Here is a 22,221-nt window from a genome sequence, read left to right as displayed (position 1 = left end):
TCGGGAGGAAGGAAAAAATTATCTACATTCATGAAGCAATGTGGAGAGAACTTGGCTAATACTCAAGGCTAACTGCTCATTGAACGACTTACCTGTGGATTTCATTCTCAGCAAGCAGAGGGCACAATTGATCCATATGCTCTATCTAGCTTTGGATCTACAATACTTATGGTACCAAAACCCATAACTAAGCCAGACAGATGCAGGCTCAGAATAAGGCTATCTGCATCGTTATGTAAATTCCTCAAGAATTAACAGGCACAAGTATTGTACTTGCATTATCTGCAACATACTGTATTCATAGAGGAATATGAAAAAACCTACTTGAAAACAACCCAGATAGATGCAGGTTTTGCATAGGGCTATGCAGCCCATCCGCATAATTATTTAAGATGAGGGCCCGACTGATGATTATTTTATTTTCTTTTTCTTTTTTTTCTTTTTAAGGTCAATGTCGATTCTGATATTTGGCAGAATAAAATTTCAATATCCAAGTAATCAGTCTTCTTTTTGGTCCCTTAACACAAGTAGAACTTTACAACAGAGAGAAAAAATGGCAAGAATCTGACAAAGTTTGCTGATTTTTTTTTATGTTTGTATGAATGTCATTATTTTTGTCTTATGTTGTACTGTGTTAATGTGTTAAAAAAAAAAAAACAAGGCAAAAGATGGGGCGGTTTTAAAAGGGCTGATATTTGCTGATTAAATCGGCCGCCGATTAATCGGTTGGGCCCCATTTAAAAAATAACAAATATATATATTATTGGCAACATATACAGGTTGAAAAAAATAATTAAAAACTAACCCAGACAAATTCTGGCACCGGATAAGGCTATGAGGCCCATCCGCATAGTAATTTAAAACCCTCAAAAATCAACAGGAACAAGCAAACGTACTTGTTTTATCTGGAACTTGAAAGAGGCTGAAAATAATCAAGATACCTTCAGGTTCTGGATAAGGCTATGCGACTGTCTGTAAAGTCATGTGAATCCCTCAAGAAACAACAGGCAATAATATGTACTTGTAATATCTGCAACATATCCAAAAAGATTGTGGGGAAAAAGAAAAAAGATAGTCGGGCTCAGGATAAAGCTAGGATAGATACAAAAAAAAATCAACAGGCACAAGTCATTATCTGCAAATTTTATATCAATAAATAATAATAATAATAAAAAAATAATGTTATTATTATTTAATAATATTAATAATTATTTATTATTATATAATTATATATTTAATAATATAATATAATAATAATATTATTATTATTATTATAATGTTAACATCCTGCGGGCTAGATGCTATTTGGGTGCTAGCAAGCTAAGCTAACTTGACTAGCAAGCTATTTTTTGTCAACAGAGCGCTAACAGTGTTAAAGCCTTTTTCTCTGTGATCTCCAGTATATCCTATGTTAGCTTAGCATCTTGATTTGTTTTGCGCGATTGGTGGGTGTCAACTGCCTACTCACCAGGCGGCGGGGTCGTACTCTGCCCAAATCCTTACGTACTCGTCCAGGTGGTGCGGCCCCAGGATGGATGAATCTCTTGTCAGGTACTCGAAGTTGTCCATGATGACGGCCACGAACAGATTGAGCATCTGTGCACAGCAAAAACACTTTGAATGATGTCAACCTGCTGGGGGAAGTCACATTTCCACCAAGTGGTCTGGTACGTTGAAAGGTTTGGAGGTTTGGAAGGGTGACTGGGATTTTGACTCTTAACATACCATTAATACTGTTCCCAAACAACACCGTTTGTGTCCTTCTTTGATGTCGGTAAGTATCCGAACTGGGATTTTGGTGTTCTTCGGAACATTAATGTTTGAAATATCTTTTTAACGGAAGGAAATACAGGAATGAGTGTAATATCTACCCTATCATTTTTAGGGGTGATCTTCTCAACCGTGCTGCCTGTGTCCTTCTACAACATCAATAAGTAACCTATCTAGGATTTTTTGTTTCAGACCTTGTGTCTTGAAAGTAGTAGTTGAAATAATATAACTAATAAGGATTAATTTGAAATTTACCTCTTTCGTTTCCACTTTCCAACAGTACCACGCATGTCCTTCCACGACATCGGGAAGTATCCAAAGTGGGATTTTTGTCATTTCAGACCTGGGATTTTGGTGGTCTACCAATTTTTAAGGTTGGAAATATTGAGGGTTAATATGTCATAAAAGGATACATTTAACTTAATGGTCCACATGTTCACGGTAAAGCTTTCAAACGACACGATCTGTGTGTCCTTCTATGATGGCAAAAAGTATCCGAATTGGGATTTTTGGTGTTTCAGTAATGGGATTTTGGTGGTCCAAAGCAGTGGTTCTCAACTGTTGTCACCCTGGAACCCGCATTTTCCTACTGTCGCCACATAAAATAATGTGGGAGCCAGATTTGGCCCCGGGCCTTGAGTTTGTCGGGTAATATAAAAACGTGAGGATGGTGACTCCAAGTGGACAAAACTAAAACCTGCACCTCACATGGATATTGTATTGGTATTGTGTATAAAGCTTTAAAAATACCTATATGAATAATAAAATAAATATATGGTCGCTACTTGATTTTTGTCTATCATGGGAGCTTCTGGAATTTAACCCCTGCGATAAATGAGGGACTAATCTATTCATTATGAATTTAACTTCTACACCCAGATTTTTAGGAATGATCCTTCCAACGATACCAACCAGGTCCAATTTATGAAGGCAGGAATTAGTCAAAATGGGATTTGTTTGTGTTTTGGTGTTTGAGTTTAACTTTCTGAATGTACCACCAGGTAAAGCTATGACGTCAGGAAGCATCACAAGCTGGACTTTGTGCGTTGTGCTCACCAGGAAGGAACACAGGAAGATGAAGGAGACAAAGTAGGTGTAAGCGAAGGTGCTGCCGCATTCGGGCTCGGTGTTGCCAGAGGCCGGATCACACTCTTTGCCTCCCAGACATGACAGCATGATGTCATGCCAGGCCTCGCCCGTGGCGCTCCTGCATGTCCATACATACTCATGAAATAATAATGCCATGGAGCAATCTGCCGCATGGCCAGTTAGTGCAGCAAAGGTCACCTGAAGAGCAACATGAGGGCCATGACGAAGGTTCTGAAGTTGTTGTGATGGTCGATGGCACTGTCGCCCTCCTGCTCCAGTGACAGGTTGCCAAACAACTATATGCAAGCGCACAAAAGTTTTCAGGAACATAGCATTAGACTCACCTACACAGTAAAAACTCTTTCGGGATTATACATTTGAATTCAGGCTAATGAAGTAGTAAATATTTTAGATCTTAAACTAATAATATAATAGAAAATAAAAAATAAGAAATAATATAAAACAATGAATGGGTATAAATACAACAATCATTAGTAATTATGAAGTATTATTATGAATAATGCAATAACAAATATATAGAATATATTAGTGTATATATTAAATGAATACAAGACATGATAATACTAATATTAAATAAAACTGATTAAAGAATAAGAATATTAAATAAATGTATTAATAATATGACAAAACGGCAGTTAGCACATCTGCCTCACAGTTCTGAGGACCGGGGTTCAAATCCTGGCCCCGCCTGTGTGGAGTTTGCATGTACTCCCCGTGTCTGCGTGGGTTTTCTCCGGGCACTCCGGTTTCCTCCCACATCCCAAAAACATGCATGGTCGGTTAATTGAAGACTCTAAATTGCCCGTAGGTGTGAATGTGAGTACGAATGGTTGTTTGTTTATATGTGCCCTGCGATTGGCTGTAGACACCCTTATGTGTGAACATGGTGCTCGTTATGGACAATCCATGATGAGCACAGAAGTCCAATAACAGAACAACATTCGGGTTCGGGTCGTGGGTGGGGGGGTGGGGTTTTGGGGGGCGGGGTTGCTGTTATATATATATATATAATATTATTACTACTAATAAAATTATTGAATGTAGTACTATATGAAACTTTACATTTGAAATTAGCAATATAATTAGTAATAAAAATGAAAAATAAAATAAGATAATGACTAAATATAATAATATAACAATACTATAATTAACCATGATGAATTAATAACAGTTGCTTATCATATATCTCTTTAAACGTACATTGTTCATAAATGACAATATAAAGATAATCCAAAATCAAATCAAGTCCAAATAATTGAGCGAATATGGTGTGAATCCCCTCACCTGCATGCCAATGATGGCGTAGATGAAGAAGAGCATGGCGATGAGCAGGCACACGTACGGCAAAGCCTGAGAGAACACACATCAAGATGTGTCAGTCAGGATTGGGAAAGGCCTCACAGTTGGCTGCGTGCTTACCTTGAAGGACTGCACGAAGGTCCACAGAAGGATGCGAATGGTTTCGCCTTGACGCAGGAGCTTGATGAGGCGAGCGGCGCGGAACAGGCGCAGAAAACTCAAGTTGATGAAATTGTCCTACAAGAAGAACAACGCTGGTAAGCGCACAAAAACATGCAATGTTAAACAAACTTATAAGTGAAAGCCAGGGGGAGGAAAAAAAAAACAGAGCAGAGACAGCCAGAAAGGACGCAGGGGAGGGAGAAAAGGAACCGGAGGGAACACCAAGAGGACAAAAGAGAGGAGAGAAGGAGGAACAATAGAAGTAAAACTAACTAAAAGTCATCATCCAATCTGGTATAGCAGGATTTACTTTGAATTTTTTTTTTGTGTGGGGGGACAAATGCACTGATCTTAGAGGTGCAAGCAGGCCACACAAGGTGGAGGCAAGAAGGTATACATTCCTATACGAAGGAAGGAAGCCGGCCCAGCCTGGAAACCACACATGGAGATTTAGTAAAAGAGGTAAAAAAACAAAACAAATGTGTGTGTGTGCGTGTAAATAATATGTAAAATTAAACATTTGAATACAAAAAAAAAACACAAATTTGAGTGTGTACATACACATAACAAGCGAGGCCGGATTTGAACCCGGGTCCTCCGAACTGTGAAGCTGAGGTGCTAACCAGTCGACCACCTGACGCCTACCTATATGTAATTTAAGATAAAATGTTAAAATATTTATAAAAAGCTTACTCTCATAATAAAATGATTCATTCTCATTTAATTTTTTAAAGATGAAACATTAAAATGGCATTTAATTATTTGTTAAATAATTTTTGATAATATTATTCAGTAATAATGATTATGAATAAAAATGCTTTTAAATTATTTAAATTAAATGTGAATATAAAATTTTCACTTTGAAAACAAAATAATTCATTCGCATTTTAATTATGTTATTGACATGAATTCGTTTGTAATGAATCAACCAATAGGTTAACAAAAAAATAAATATTGTAAAATGTTCGTTTTACTCCTATGTATTCATTATTATTAATCTCAACAATTCAATATACCAATTCGTTTCATGAGATAAATGAATACAAAAATAATAATTCTTAATCAACCAATTTTAAGGGGAAAAAAGCATAATCAAATCAAATATTTTTGGAGTCTGTAAATGCTGGATTGGGCCATATTATATCATAATAGTTATGACATTTATGAATGATGATGACATCCCGGCCTTCAAGGCAATAATGCTGTTTGACGACGGGACAGATTAGATTTCCATTTGCTATCGTCCAATCAGATTGTTCTGATGTCAACGCCACTTACAGACACCAGGGGGCACGTTTGCCTTCTTTCTTTGGCACTGTCAGCATTCACACGGTGAAGCTGGTTATTAGAAGAGATAAAAACAATAATGATTGTATCATTCTTATTATCTCCCTGCTGTGTGTGTGGTTGACAGGCAAGGCCAGGAAGAGGAAGAGGAAGGAGTACTAAGCGGCGTTTCAGCATAGCAGCAAGCCTTCACAGCCACATGCATGATTTTGGATTCAAGCTTTCCAAAAAAGATGCTAACTGCAAAACCACTTTTCACTTACAAAAGAAAAGGCCCTCATCTTCGTCATGATAATAATGTGTAATTATAATATTATCATAAGCCCCATCATAACGTGACCAAATAAAACCTCAACTAAATTGGTCAATTCTAAATGAGATGAAAATAAATTTTGAGATTTAGCATTACAACTGTTTTGCGTAATATTCTGAAATTATTCTCGTAATATTAAGGCTTTATTGGAGTCATATTTTAAATTTTTACTATGACTGTCTTGTTTTTCAGATTTGTACTTTTGTACGGAGACGTTTCATATTAAAAATTCTTGTAATTTGCAACTTGTTTGATATGTTTGTTCTTGAGAAGTATTCGAGTTTTTTTCTTGTATTTTGATATTTTTTGTAGTTAGGGAATTTATTATTCTCATAGGGCCATATTCTCCCGTTTGTGGCAAATGTGTATGCACACAGCAAAGGGGAGTCACTCATTGAAGTCTGAGGCTGGCTATAAATCATGGAACATGGAGTTTTCCTGAGATTTGTGAATGTCTCAGAAATCCATTTGGAAAATACACCACTCGAAATGTGAAATTAACTTCCATAGCAGATATGTCGTCACCAGTGAGACATGCTCGTCTAAAACGCTACTTTGAAGGAGCCTGTTTTTTATTCTGTATGAAATAAATCCAATAAAAGTAATTTAATTGGAAGGTCCATCATAGAAAAGCAGGTGGCCCAGCTGTTCTTATATTTTCTCGTATTACGCCTTTTTTCTTTAATTTAACTTTCCAATACCAAAAACACTGCTATAACAAAGATTAAAATGTAATAACTATATTAATTATTATAATCATATTTAATATTTTGCAGTTTCATCCAGGGAGGGCATGCACAGGGTTCAAAGGTTGTCCAGGTACGGGAGGGGAGAGGTTTGGTTGGAAGAGTGGCTCAGGGGTAGGGAGTGGGCGGGGTTTTGGAAGCACGACCAATGAGGATGCAGAGGAAGATTTGAGAGATAAATTACAAACCAACCAGATTCTACATGTGCGATGATGTCGAAGGATGAATGGGAAGGAAGTTGGGGGGGTGGGGTGGGGGGAATATATATTTATACATATTGATAGATAGATAGATATATATTGTGTGTCGTGGTTGGGGCATGAGCACATTACAAACATTACATCATCATCGTCATCATAATCATCATCACCACCAGCAACACGGATGAAGGACAAGACAATGAAGGATTTCATAGTGCATTTTTGTGGGGGAGGGGGATTGGATGGATTATTGTTTTATCAGAGAAGTTAAAGAAAGTGTGGAAAGACATGAAGAAAGAGAAGAAGAGTGCGTCATTATGAGGCTCACAAACGTCACCATGACAACAAGTCAACAAGTTAGCAGCGATTCAAGCCCCTCTTTGGTGTCACGGATGGGAAGTTCACAGGCTGGTTTGTTCATTTAGCAGACGAATCAGACGTCAGTTCCAACATGGCCGAGGGCTCGTTAATCACTCGTTCGGCAGTACTTCGCATTGTCTGTGCCGATCTTGTTAGTATCACTGCAATAAATGAGTCAAACTACTTCTTTTGGTGGAGTTGTAAAATGGCATCGTTTTTCTGTGAATATTACGACTTCGCTGCAGCCCGCGACCCTAGTGAGGCTAAGCGGTAATGAAAATGGATGGATGGATGGATATTCTCATAAATAGCTTTCTGGGTAAACAAAAATCTCAATTTCACAATATTATGAAAATAAGAATGATTTTTGCAAAACTCCATCATTATATTTATGGTAAAATTATAACTTTTGCTCATGAATCACGAAAATAAAGTATGACTGTTATGATTACATATAGAAGACAACATTTGTAATAGACTCGCTTAAACCTTTATTTTCACTACATTTTATTCTTGACAAATGATGACTATTCTTGCAATATTGTCTTTTTTCTATTAATATTAATAAGTATATTTCTTTCCTCATAACGTACCAAGTTAAAGTCTGATTATAACAACTTTTTTTAGACACAATTATATCTTTATTCTTGTACGGTTATCACTATATTCTTGTTATATTATGTTTCTCTGTAAAATTCAGACTTTTTTCCTCACACTTTTAAGAAAATAAATTCTTAATGCAATTTGTTTGGTTTGCTAAACAACGTATTAATTCTCAAAACACGCGTTTTTCTCATGAATTAAATTTTTTGATAAAAAATGACTAATTAATATTACAAAAATAAAATCTTAAAATTCTGATCTTTTTGTTCCATTCAGATTTTTTGTAATATAAATATTTTTTGTTAGAAAAATAACATTACCACTTTTTCTTGCAAAACTACGACCTTATTCTATCAATGACTATTTTTTGTAAGATTACACTTCCTTTCTCAATAAAATGAGGACTTTTATGTCTATCTTAATATTCTAACAAATATACATTCTTATTATTATGGGGTTTCTTGCTAAATGAAGTTTTTTTTTTCATATTATGAAGACGGAATCTTATGTTTTTTCTCATAAATTACAGTTTCGGATTAATAATTATAATTTCAAATTATTTCTAAATAGGATTTTTTTTGTTTTAAATCAGAAAATCATAAAGTTGTGACTTCTTGTACTAAGACTTTATTCTCTCATAACTAAGTTTATTTCTTGTTTCTACCTTTTTTGAAATAATATAAATACCTTGTTTTTGTAAAACGATGTCTGTTTTCTTGTATTAACACAATTTTGAGATATTCCAATTTTTTCTCACAAAGGTTCAATAACATTTATTTTCGGAACATTTCCACATTATTAAGCGCTGACACGCTTGTTTGGCAGCCATTTGCATCCTCGTTGCTAATGTTGTTAACATGAATTAAAGATGCTGCTGAGCTAACAGCTGCTAACAGCGAACACCAGAAAGACTCACATGGACATTATTTATATGAAATACTGACCTGTGTATAATAATACACAGAAACCATTCATATACACAAAAAACAACACAATTATGGCGCAGATGTGGCGTTTCGTTATTTGCGACCACTTACCCCTACTTCCGTCACCAAAATGTCGGTGATGCTTCCCAGCACAGAGACAAAGTCAAAAATGTTCCAGGCGTCTCTGAAGTAATTCTGTTTTGGACAAAAGAGGAAGTTAGTAGTCGTCCAAAGACTCTTGTTGCCATGGAAACAAGGGAATGAAGGAGGATGACAGTTGGCGTGCACACTTTGGGGTCTTTCGGGGACATCGACAACACGCTCCAGATCGGTCTACAAAAATAAACCTGCCTCATGAATGAATGATGGGAGCCTAGATGTGAGCATGTGTGTGTGCGTGCGTGTTCACCAGAGGGCCGAAAGCGATGATCTTCAGGATGGACTCCATGAAGAAGAAAGTGGTAAAGACAATATTGAGGTTCTTCAGGACCACATCGTACGTCGGCGAGGCGCCATCAAACTGCGCACAGTGTTCCAGGTTAGAGCATAGTTTAGCATTATAAAGTCATTTTAAGATGAAGCCAACATAGTTCAAATGAAGTTTTGTGTTTGTGAACAACTGCACTCAACGATATTGCTTTGTACAAAGACACACAGTAATATCATTTGCTTGCCAAAAAAAACCCTGCAAACACGGAAAGCGTGAGCGCAAAACACTGTCCCTTATGTACTGTCGTTCCTTGTTCTTCTTCCGCGGATTTTATTGGCAGTTGGCACACCAGCTTAACGGTGCATTACCGCCACCAATTGATATTGTCCTTCCATTGTGAATTGATGGTGGCCGGATGTTCGCTGCTGCCATCTTGCGGTGGGTGTCTGAAGTATACTTGTGTGTCAAATTTTTGCTCTTCTCTCTCCCAAAAAAAAACAACAAAACTTTGGCCTGGCCAGCGACGTTTTGTACAGTGGTGCCTTGAGATTCGAGTTTAATTTGTTCCGTAACCACGCTCCAAACTCAAAACACTTGTATCTCATATCATCTTTCCGCATTGAAATGGAAAAAAATAAATAATAATTTGTGTAATGTGCTTTTTTTAGTCAGGAAAAAATGCACTCTATGATATAGTACTTTATAAAAACATTGTAATAACATAATTGAATTTTGGTCTGCCCGCCATGGCCACCTGGGCGGCAGTATAATACCACAGTCATACATACAAAAAAGAGTCATCACTACTCTCAGCGACTCAAGAAGCTCATTGTTCTTTGTCACAGAGGATAAAGAATACATGCCCTTGAATATTATATTGTCTGTCTCTATGTGTTGCTACACAGTTTGTTCTATCAGTTGCCTAAACGGTTGTAACACCGCGACTATCGATGCTAATCTATGCAGTTTTCCATTATGTGTTAGTTAAAGAGAATGTAGTTGTTTTAAATGTTAGTCTTTGTTTAATCTTTAGTTTGACAGTGAACTAACTAGAAGTGAAGATAAACAGCTTGAGGCCTCTTTTTCAAATAATTGTTCACTGTAAAAACACTGTAGCACATCGACTGTCCCACCAGGGAAAATAACATTTTGGACCACTGCTATACTACACTAAATAACGCATACCGTGCCAAACCTCATGCAGCCCTGGGCTTGTCTGATCACACCTCAATTCACTTAATACCGACATACGGGCAAGAACGTAAATGCGCGAAGCCTACAGTGAAAACGGTGAAAAAGTGGACCGATGAAGCAAAGATGGAACTTCAAAGCTGTTAAGACTGCACAGACTGGGGTGTCTTTGAAAATTCAGCTGGCAGCCTGGGTGAATATAAGGACACTGTCACATCCTATATCAGTTTCTGTGAAGAGGTATGTGTACCAACAAAGTCAATTCGCACATTCAACAACAAGCCGTGGTTCACTGCCAAACGTAAGCAGCTTTGCCAAGCCAAGGAGGACGCATATCAGAGCGGGGACAAGCCCTGTATAATCGCGCTAGAAACCAGCTGACTAAAGAAATTAACATTGCAAAGAGGAACTATGCAGCAAAGTTGGAAAAACAGTTTAGCGCTAACGACTCTAAATCAGTCTGGCATGCATTACAATCGCTGACAAATTACAAGCGACGATTCCCCTAAGATGAGAACAATAGCACACTAGCCAACGACTTGAATACCTTCTACTGCAGATTTGAAAAGGACACTTTCACACCCCACACCCATCCGGCCGCACCCCGACCACAATCACACCTCTGACGTCTGTGTTTACCATCCACGAACAGGACGTGAGATGCATCTTCAAACAACAAAAGATTAACAAAGCGGCAGGCCCAGACCATGTGTCCCCATCCTGCCTCAAAGTCTGCGCGGACCAGCTCGCTCCAGTCTTCACACAGATTTTCAATAGATCTCTGGAACTGTGCGAGGTACCATCCTGTTTCAAACACTCCACCATCATTCCAGTCCCCAAGAAACCTACAATCTTGGGTCTAAATGACTACAGGCCTGTCGCCTTGACAACTGTGGTCATGAAGTCCTTTGAACATCTCGTGCTGGACCACCTCAAGAGCGTCACAGGTCACCTGCTGGACCCCCTGCAGTTTGCCTACAGAGCGAACAGGTCTGCGGATGACGCAGTCAACATGGGACTGCGCTTCATACTCGAACATCTCAACAGTGCAGTGACCTACGCGAGGATCCTATTCATGGACTTCAGCTCAGCGTTCAACACCATCATCCCTGAACTCCTTTCCTCCAAGCTTCTCCAGCTCAGCGTGTCACCTGCCATCTGCCAGTGGATTTACAGCTTCCTGATGGGCAGGACACAGCAGGTGAGGCTGGGGGAGGCCACCTCATCTACACGCAGCATCAGCACTGGGGCGCCCCAAGGTTGTGTCCTCTCTCCGCTGCTCTTCTCTCTCTACACGAACGACTGCACCTCAGCGCACCCGGCTGTCAAACTCCTGAAGTTTGCAGATGACACCACTGTCATCGGCCTCATCAAGGACAGTGACGAATCTGCATATCGACAGGAAGCGAAGCGGCTGGAGCTGTGGTGTGGCCGACACAACCTGGAGCTGAACACGCTCAAGACTGTAAAGATGATCGTGGACATCAAGAGGCATCCTTTGCCACAGCTGCCCCTCACGTTGTCCAGCGGCCTTGTGTCAACCGTCGAGACCTTCAAGTTCCTGGGAATGACAGTCTTTCAGGACTTGAAGTGGGCGATCAACATCAACTCCGTCCTCAAAAAGGCCCAGCAGAGGATGTACATCCTGTGGCTTCTGAGAAAGCACGGCCTCCCACAGGAGCTGCTGGTTTGGTGCTGCTACAAAAAAGGACAAACTCCGACTGCAACGGACAATCAAAACTTTACCATATAACTAGCAACCCTTTATTGCTCAGTGACTGTTTTTTGTCAATGTCTTTATGTCTCAAAAGTGTTCTCTGTCAATTGACTGTCTGTTGTCGTACTAGAGCGGCTCCAACTACCGGAGACAAATTCCTTGTGTGTTTTTGGGGCATACTTGGCAAATAAAGATGATTCTGACTATCTGCCAAACTGTTGCTTATTATGAAGTGAGTTGACTTTGCTGCCACCATACAGCGCCTGTATGTTAAATTCACAGCAAAAAAATCGATGGCTTGTATCTCGAAAAACTCTGAAAATCCAGTCACTCGTATCTCAAGGCACCACTTTTCACGTTGACTTGAATCATATTCTGAAATATCAGTACACGTACTTGGGTGCAATCTTCGGCTACTCTATTCACCTCATTTTAAGATTAGGATTAGGTAAATTAAGGGTCAGTGTGTTTAAGAATAGGATTAAGGTTAATCCGTTCTCATGATGAGGGCTCGGCGGCCCTCTTGACAGACTCAAACACCTGCAGGGACTGACCTTCATCATGAGGACGATGGTGTTGAGCGCAATGAGAGCCATGATACTGTACTCGAAGGGGGGCGACACCACAAACTGCCACATGCGATATTGGAAGCTCAGCTTGTTCTTGGGCATGTGGCGCGTCAGGGGCTTGGCGTTGATGGCGAAATCGATGCAGGCTCTCTGGAAAAAAGAACATTTGTGAAGTTTCTGATGCATCAATGGGGACATCCGGCTTCCTCCTCCTCACCTCATTCTTCTCTAAGCTATAGTCCTCCATCATCTTATCTCCCTGTTCCTGGAAGGTGATGATGATGAGAGCCACAAAGATGTTGACGAAGAAGAAGGGGAAGACAACAAAGTACACCACGTAAAAGATGGACATCTCCATCCGGTAACCCGGGCTGGGGCCCTGGTTCTCATAAGTGGAGTCCACAGAGGCCTTTAAGACCCTTCAGAAAAAATGAAGATTGTTATTAAGACTCAGTAAAGTAATTTTTGCGTTTTTGTTTTGTAAATACAGTGGTTTTTATGTAATGTATTTATTTATTTTCTCACAAAATGACATGTATTCTGTAATATTAAGACTTTAATATGGCCAAATTACTACTTTTCTAGAATTAGGACTATTATTATGTCAACAGGCTTTTTCCTTGCAAAATTAGGACTTGAGGGCAATAAATTCAACTTAATTCTAATAAAAAATGTATTTACCTTTAGGAATATAAGTCTTATTTTTCGAGCAAAATTTCGTCTTACTTTTGGCAGTATTTTGAATATGAATATTTTCTGTGTGTTTGTGCGTGTGTGCCGTGCACACTCACTGCGGCCACCCTTCTCCAGTGGAGACAGTGAAGAGGGTAAGCAGGGCCCAAGCCACGTTGTCGTAGTGAAAATTGTACTTCTTCCACTCCCGCTTCTGAGCTTTAACCTCATCCTTCTCGTACATCAGAAACTCACCCCTGCCCGGGACACAGCATCAACATGACCACGGATGTCGGCATTTAGCCGCAAGATACACGAGCTCGAGGTTTGGGCCAACCTGCAGTCGCGCTCAAATTCTTTGGACACATCCGTGCAGTAGAAGAAGCGACCCTTGAACAGCTGCACGGCCACCACGGCGAAGATGAACATGAAGAGCATGTAGACAATAAGGATGTTCAGGACGTTCTTCAGAGAGTTCACCACGCAGTCAAACACGGCCTAGAGAGAGGAGACAGATAACTTTAAAGGGCCTGATTTACAAAGACCGCAAATAGCGAGAGCTAAATTGCGTGCTCACTCACTCTAACAGACAGTGCACGCTGTTGGCAACAAGTGCAAAAAGTGGTGGAAACTCCCATATTTAAAAGAGGGGTTTGCGCTTTCGTAGCTCTAATGGTTTTCAGCGTGGAACATTTGGGAAAGCACCGCAAAATTAAGTTTGAAGTGAAGGAATTGGAAGTGTTAATGGAAGAGGCTAACAAACATACAGTATTACTGAGCCTTACAGAAAAGAAATTGCTCTGATCATTTTGAGGAAGCCAGCAACTGCAAAAAATCCATGTTTCGTTTGATTTGACTCGCCCCGAGTGTGTGGGAATTAGCTGTATCTGCCCATTCTCTGAAACATTGAGCTCAGAACTCAAGACAGCATATGCGAAAATTGCTTTAGGAGAGGCCATCTCCAGTTTGTCACAGTGTGCTGAAATGACCCAGACACAAGGAGATGCAGAGTTGTAAGGAGTTTTGCCAAAGGTGATATGACCTGACTCCTTCTTGTGACTGGCTCCAAGTCAGCCCTTAGATCAGTGGTTCTCAAACTTTTTCCACCAAGTACCACCTAAGAAAATATTTGGCTCTCCAAATACCACCATAATGACAAACATTAAACAAACGTAATGGGTCTAAGAGTTCATAAAAAACAAGAGTGCCTTTATTCATAAAAAGCAGATTCCTTATTGTAAGCCACCAGGGGCGGGGTGCCAATTGGGAACTTCGGGACAACTCCCGAACGGCCGGTCCATATAAGATAATTCCTATATAATTTCAAATAAACACACCCATCGTTTAACAAGTCATAATTACAGACTACTTTTCAACAAATACAAGATGACTTTTAGGGTAGCCTTATGTCAACAAAGTCGTGCACGAGCGCATTGGTCGCATGCGCCACCATGCACGCCCAGCCGAACGTCCTGGCCGCCGACCGGAGTACTGGTATAGATTATAGCCCGCAGGCTGCAGCATGTGTTTAAGCCACTGTAATATTATGCACATTTTGAACATATACAGTACACTGCTCTTACATGAAAATGAAAAACAACAACAACTAAATATAATGATTCACTTAAAATATATTGCACATGAAAGTTAAATAAAAAATATACTTTTGAAAGAAATTCTAAAAACAAATTAATTCATTTAGATTAAATGCAAATGTTCTTGAAAAGTAAGAACTGAACAGTACAGATTTAAAAAAGTTTTAAACAGGCTGTATGCATGGCCAAAAATTTCATTCTAATATTATCTAATACAAAACATAAATAATAATTTTTGGTGCACAGGCTCCAAAAAATGAAACTGCAACATCTCAAATCACTATCACTGGACAGTAAAAGTGAGGTACGAAATCTGGGTGCAATCATTGACTGCAACCTTAATTTCAAAAATCATATCGACTACATCACAAAACCTGCCATCTACCATCTGAAAACAATTGCCAAACTAAGGGACTCGTCAATTTCAGTTATTTAAAAATGCCGCTGCATATATCCTCACTGGTAGTAAGAGATCACAACACATTAAACCTGTCCTCAAATCAGTGCACTGGTTAACTATCACAACAAGAATTCATTTCAAATATCCTCCTCTTGGTTTATAAAGCTTTACATGGGCTTGGATCACAGTACATCACAGACATGCAAAATTACACTCCACCAACTCCTCCACCAAGAGGGAGCCCGTGTACGACTGGTGCTTTGCGTGCCACACTTTGAGAATCACTGCCTTCGACAATTCCACAGCTCCAAAATTGCATTGCTGAACAGACGATATGACATGCTCATTTTTGTTTCTGGCATTTCAAAATTGTTAACATTAGGAAAAGAGCCGCTCTCCCCGTCGCCTTTAATTATGCCTGCGCAACCTCCTCGGCATAGCAACACGGTCATGTTTATACACAGCGGTGTGGCTTAGCACATGCCTTTCAGACGTGGTATTTAAAGACGCAAAATCAGCCACCGCAATTTGTCCCAGGTTTGCTAAATGGCGTTGTGCGTGCCAAATTAATCGACAGTATTTGCATTTACACCTCCTAGAAGGTCCATTATGAACTCTACGGCATTTGGCAGACAAAATCCTTGCTGCGCCCAGTAAGTAGATCAGTTTCCACATCTGTTTGCTTTTGTGCCCAGGTTAGTGAAGCCCAAGTGTTCACAGAGCATTTTGGGAAATGAAAAGAAAAAAACAAGGTCAGCATTGTATCGTCTCCCAGTTGCAATAGGAGTGAATCATACAGTACAAGTATCGTAATTGGAGTGAATGGTATAGAATGTTATCATATCGAATCGGATGTTGAGATACGCATCGTATCGACCTCGGTGTTGGACGCCTAATGTATGAGTGTTACCTTGAGCTTGGGGAGTCTTTTGATGGTCTTGAGAGGACGCAGAACCCGCAGCACTCGCAGTGACTTAATGGTGCTGATGTCTTTGCCCTTACTGCTCCCCCTACAGGCCAGCCGGAAAACAACAACAACATTATCACTTGCTATTTTCAAACATATACAAGACATACGGGCGGCTCTTCTTCTGAATTACACATAAGAGTCAAACATGAAACCACAGACGTCTTGGGAGATTTCATGGACGTTATGAAGCATCATCATCATATTCATCATCATGCCCACAGGCATCTCCTGGTAGAGTGCCCAGCCAAACCTCTTTCTTTCTTTTTCAAAAATAAAAATGAAGTTCTTCAGTGAGAGGAAAACTTAGCGTCCGCTCGCTGCCGTCCAAATTTGTCGTGAGGACGACGGGAAACGGACGCGAAGCGGAACCTCTGGGGTCATGTGATGCATGCGGAGCATCGCATGACGTCGCCAACGTGGATGCAAAGTGAAACGTGAGAGTCAGGGTGGCAGTCTGTCCTGGCGGCAAGTTGGGGTTGAATCCCATTTCTGACACTAAATATTTGATAAACCACTCCATATCTAAATGAGAAGAGGTTCAGGTCACGAAATGCCCTGAAAGTGTGTGCTTGGTTTACACTTCTGACACAATGAATCAACTAGATTTCTTGATGACAGGAAGTTCAGGTTGCAGTCGGTCTAGGATCCCACTCCTGACACCAAGTATCTCCTGAAATGGCTGCTTCAAACCAAAATAGCTGACTTTTTGTTCCATTTCCCTCAGGATGCCTTGAATGCACAGGTTTGGATTCCACTTCTGACACCAAATTATTTCCTTGGGATTAATAAAATAATAAAGTCTCTCTGGACCACAGGAAGTTCAGGTCTGAGTCTACACCTGGGAGGCGTGAGTTTGGGTCCCACTTCTTACATCAAATACATTTTTCAATCAATTATCTATTTAGAATACAGGAAGTTGAGGTCACACTCTTCCCTGGACGTGTGGGTTTGGATCCACTTCTGACACCTACTTCTGGAATTTCTTTCAAGGTTAATAAAGTATGTATCTATCCAGATCGCAGGAATTCAGGTCACAGTCAGACCTGGAGGCGCTGGTTTAGATCCCACTTCTGACACCAAACAATTTTTGAAATGGCTTTATTAGTCCCTGGGAATTAATAAAGTATCAACAATATCAACATTACAGGATGTTCTGGTCACAGTCTGCCCTATCAGATGGCTTTTGATGCCACTTCTGATTCCAGGAAGTTCAGGTCACTGTCTGCCCTGAAGGCATGCATTTGGATCTCACTTCTGACACAAAATAAAGAATATCTATCCAGATGACAGAAAATTCACGTTGTTGTCGGCCCAAGAGACATGGGTTTGGATCCCACTTTGGACGTAAATGACTTCTGGAGTTTCTCTCAGGTGTATAATAAGGTACCATATTTATCTATCCAGACCACAGGACGTTCAGGTCGCAGTATGCCCTAGAGGCGTGGTTTTGGATCCTACTTCTAACACCAAATAACTCCTGAAATGGCTGCTTCAGACCAAAATAGTTGACTCTCTGTTCAATTTAGGGCATGGGTCTTTGAAGCCCCCCCCCCCCCCCCCCACCTCCTACTATGATGGACCTGTAATACCTTCGTTTTGCATCTAAACAGATGTCAGGGTATATTTATTTTCTAGCTTTCCAGCGAATGGTACGCGTCACATTCGAGGGAGAAAATGTTGTTTTTCACACGCAACTACACAGTCCATAAATGCAGCGTCATGGCGAGGATGAGGCGACAGTACGACGAGCAGAAGAACAAAGAAAGAAAGAGCGAGAAGCCCAAGTGATCTGGTTCTGCAGGACGAGAATGAGGAGGACTTTACCGGGTGCTGCTCCTGTGGTGGCGGTTAGAGAGCGACAGAGGACGAAAAAGAGGACAAAAAAATGGCACACAACAGACGGGAGAGAGGAAAAGGTTGAAAGAGAGGAGAAAATACATTTACATGAGAGACACATAATTAGAAGAAAGACAACAGGACGGAAAGCAACCGGAGAGAGACCGCCAAACGTGAAGCAAAGTCCAAGTTGGAGATGCTTTCAGGAGGTTTTGGCTTTATGTATCAAGAATCCTATTGCTTTTGAAGACGACCAAACACAAGAACAGGCTGAGGATTTTGCTCCATGCTTGCTCTGAATAACAACATGACTTATTATTATATTTTCACATAGCAACCAAACAGCAACATACTTTTAAATAAAGGGTCAGTCTAATTCCTAGTGAGCCCATATATCGTAGTTTAATAAGTTTATTAAATGGGAGAAAAAGAAATCAAATAAACTACAAATAAAATATGAATGAAATGAAATACAAATAAAATGCAGACATAATACATTTTAAATAAATTACAAACTACATAAAAAGGCTAATACAAAGAAAATAACTTTTTAAAAATTGAATACACCTACAAAAATATAAATCAAATAAAAATGAAATAAAATAAAAACAAATATACCATACATTGTAAATAAAATACAATGTAATGAAAATAAAACAAATAAAAATTTAATAAATATATTGAAAGAAAACAAAACACAAATGACATTAAATAAGTTGAAAATAAAACAAATACAATTACATAAAATCAAATCAAATACTATAAAAATGAACTAAATATGAAAATAAAAAGTAAAAATAAAATACAGTGGACGCTCGATAAAACGGACCCCGATCAAATGGATATCGGATAAAAGGGACTGTCATGACTGAACAATGTGTCCAAAAGTAGTTTCCATTTGTCACTTAAACAGCTGTTGACAAAGCCTTTTATTTCCAGACTTGGCAGTTGTTGTTTACTGGCACTGTGGCGCAATGCAGCCAGAGAATGGGACTGATGTATATCCGAGTCACTGGAGTCTGGAACATGCTATTTTTATCCATAATTTTTTTTTCCCCTCAAGCCGTTCGGCTTTGGCAACGGATTTGGAAATAGGAAGCACAGTAATTCCTCACGGCTCATAAAAGCGACTCACCTACGAGGAGTACGCTACGTCAACGCCACCATGACCACGTGGAAAGTTTGGATAACCCGTGAAACTTTCAAACATTTTCAAGCATTTTTTAAATATTTATTTACAATAACTTTGAACTACACTGGGTGTTTAGGCCACAAAAAACCTACCAAATGATAATTTTGTACAGTACAGTAATAAGGGTGCAAATGGCCTAAAAATAAATAAATAAATAAATAATTGCTCCAATGTAATGGACATTCGACTATATTGGACGACGCCCTGCCCTATTAGTCCGTTCTATCGAGGTTCCACTGTACAATTAAAATAAAAATAGAATGAAAATTAAAAAAATAAATACAGGAATTTTAAAAATCACATTACAAAACTAATACAATGAAATATAAATTAAATAAAAAAATACAAATAACTTTTTTTTTTTTTCTAATCCAACAAAATTCGTTTGAACACATCTGAAGTCACAGATGTGTTAATCCTTCAGGTATTAGTCAATGCCTTTCCGACACATGCATGAATAAAAAGCAATTCAGGCCGAAGACGAAGCTGCGTGGGCGGATGCATTCTGACTCATTCTTATCTTATTACAGCATATCATGATCAATTACAGAAAGTGGGCGAGCCTGCTGCATAAATTGCCCCCATTAGATCGCCAATTGTCCTCAGAGATGCTATCAAAGTGCTTTGGACGTGCACGTCAACACTGGGGAGGTGTAAGAAGATGGAGCGCTCATCTGTCATGAGCCCCAACACATGCGCGCAAACCCAGCATGCACTCCCATCATGAAAGTGTATCATTTAGCATTTATGGGGAGGATGCAGAGGGTTTGCAAGCTCCACACTCTCCAGTGAAACCCATTGCATGCTGACCATGCTGAAAACCTGCTGTGCAATGCTTGTGTGTGAATGTGAGTGTGTGTGCACGCGTGCGTTTGTGTGTGAGTGTGAGAGAGAGAGGAAGAGGTGGAAAAGGAGGTAAGGGGAGACGAAGAGAGTGGTTTTTAACTAACATGTTTAAAGCACCTTTTATCTGGTGCTAATCAGACTGTATACCGAAGTAGTAATACAATGTAATGTAATAAACTGAGCCTGAACCGAAATGCGGCGTTGAATGTGGAAGTAAAGTCTACACACTCAGTTCGCAGCCGAGTGTGAAGCGGCTGGGATGAGAATCAGCACCTTCAAATCTGAGACCATGGTCCTCAGTCGGAAAAGGGTGGCGTGCCCTCTCCAGGTCGGGGATGAGATCCTGCCCCAAGTGGAGGAGTTCAAGTATCTTGGAGTGATCCAGTGATGCAGAATTTGTATCGTGGTAAAGAAGAAGCGAAGCGCTCAATTTACCGGTCAATCTACGTTCCTACCCTCACCTACGGTCACGAGCTGTGGGTCGTGATCGAAAGAACAAGATCTCGGATAAAAGCGGCCGAAATGAGTTTCCTCTGCAGGGTGTCCGGGCTCTCCCTTAAGAGATAGGGTGTGAAGCTCGGTCATCCGGGAGGATCTCAGAGTAGAGCCGCTGCTCCTTCACATCGAGAGGAGCCAGATGAGGTGGCTGGGGCATCTGATTCGGATGCCTCCCAGACGCCTCCCTGGTGAGGTGTTCCGGGCACATCCCACCGTGACGAGACCCCGGGGACGTCCCAGGACACGCTGGAGAGACTACATCCTTCAGCTGGCCTGGGAACGCCTTGGGATCCCCCCTGAAGAGATGGATGAAGTGGCTGGGGAGAGGGAAGTCTGGGCGTCCCCGCTAAAGCTGCTGCCCCCGCGACCTGACCTCGGATAAGCGGTAGAAATTGGATGAATGGATATTGGGATGAAATAATTTAAGGGTAGGAATTGGGAGGGTCCCAATGGGGAAGTGGAGTCATGTCATGTGATGTGAATAAATGTGAAAAGAGAGGACGGGATGACTCACGGCCTGCTTGGCGGGAAAATCGTTGGGGCGTTGTGGGAGGGAGACAGTTTGGAGAGTGAGTCATGGTTCCAGAGGTTAGACAGACACTTACAGGAAAAGTGATATTAGGGTGACTTTTGGGGAAAGATGGATGTGGATGGTGGTGAATTGGGACTTCTCAGGCCGCCCTTTGAGGACCCCTGAAGGTGTTCACCTTGAAACTCAAGGTTGAAATTGAATGCCTTTAAAGCCTGTTCTACACTGCACACCTCTGATGGAGGGAAATTTGCCGACATGTAATATCTTAAACACAACGGAAAATTGTAATTCTCAAAACTCAATCCATCACAAACCAAGCACTAACGAATGACACAGATTTTGCTGGATTTGGAGCAAGTGAGGGGGGTGGGTGGTGGTGTCAAAAAACAATTCTTTGTAAAGCCATAGAAGCACACAAATGAACGACAACATTTTTGCTCAATTTTGATCAAGTGAGGGAGCTGACAATAAATCTCATATCTTTAAAGCACGAGCAAAGACACAATTCTTTCCCTCTTTAGAGAAAATTAATCTCATACAATCCAGCGCAAACAACGTACTAACAAACGTCATCATTTTCATTGCCTCAAAGGAAATCTTCAAAACCATAAAAGCATAATTGAAGATTTTCACACAACCGTGGACAAACTGCAAATGTGGTACAGTGCAGAACAGGCTTTAGAGTCCTGTGAAGGTCTTCATTGTGAAACACAAAGGTGATTACCTCTGCCAAGGAGTGTACGTCAGCCTGGGTTTGACTTTGACATAAGAGGGATGCTTATCGGTTTGTTCTGGCACAACACCCCACCCCAGATTCCAGGATGTTGCACGAAATGATTGAAAATGTACACGTTTAGTTGGGATCCATTAAGCATCTCCAAGCAGGTTTACTCCTACCTTGAGGTGTCGGCAGTTGTCAATCACTGTGTGATGCCCTTTACCACAACCTATAGGACTGAAACGCAATAGCAACTGCAATTTAAGATTTTCTTGCCCC

At 40.3% G+C, this 22,221-nt stretch overlaps 1 protein-coding gene across 3 annotated transcripts in view; it reads right to left on the bottom strand.

The window, feature by feature from the left end:
* Nucleotides 1–22,221, bottom strand: part of cacna1ab (calcium channel, voltage-dependent, P/Q type, alpha 1A subunit, b) — a 102,345-nt gene that overhangs the window by 43,454 nt on the left and 36,670 nt on the right. For all 3 annotated transcript variants that reach the window (XM_061680615.1, XM_061680614.1, XM_061680616.1), the window contains exons 25-36: nucleotides 16,261–16,360; nucleotides 13,693–13,853; nucleotides 13,475–13,612; nucleotides 12,901–13,102; nucleotides 12,669–12,833; nucleotides 9,186–9,296; nucleotides 8,888–8,971; nucleotides 4,300–4,416; nucleotides 4,165–4,230; nucleotides 3,058–3,155; nucleotides 2,827–2,977; nucleotides 1,469–1,596 (exon numbers count right to left, since the gene is read on the bottom strand). In XM_061680615.1, coding sequence (XP_061536599.1) covers nucleotides 1,469–1,596; nucleotides 2,827–2,977; nucleotides 3,058–3,155; nucleotides 4,165–4,230; nucleotides 4,300–4,416; nucleotides 8,888–8,971; nucleotides 9,186–9,296; nucleotides 12,669–12,833; nucleotides 12,901–13,102; nucleotides 13,475–13,612; nucleotides 13,693–13,853; nucleotides 16,261–16,360 — 1,521 coding nt within the window. The remainder of the gene's footprint in view (nucleotides 1–1,468; nucleotides 1,597–2,826; nucleotides 2,978–3,057; nucleotides 3,156–4,164; nucleotides 4,231–4,299; nucleotides 4,417–8,887; nucleotides 8,972–9,185; nucleotides 9,297–12,668; nucleotides 12,834–12,900; nucleotides 13,103–13,474; nucleotides 13,613–13,692; nucleotides 13,854–16,260; nucleotides 16,361–22,221) is intronic.

Source organism: Phycodurus eques, chromosome 6 (genome assembly GCF_024500275.1).
Source record: "Phycodurus eques isolate BA_2022a chromosome 6, UOR_Pequ_1.1, whole genome shotgun sequence".
In the NCBI taxonomy this organism is placed as follows: domain Eukaryota; kingdom Metazoa; phylum Chordata; class Actinopteri; order Syngnathiformes; family Syngnathidae; genus Phycodurus; species Phycodurus eques.
This window is presented reverse-complemented; position numbering and strand designations above follow the sequence as displayed.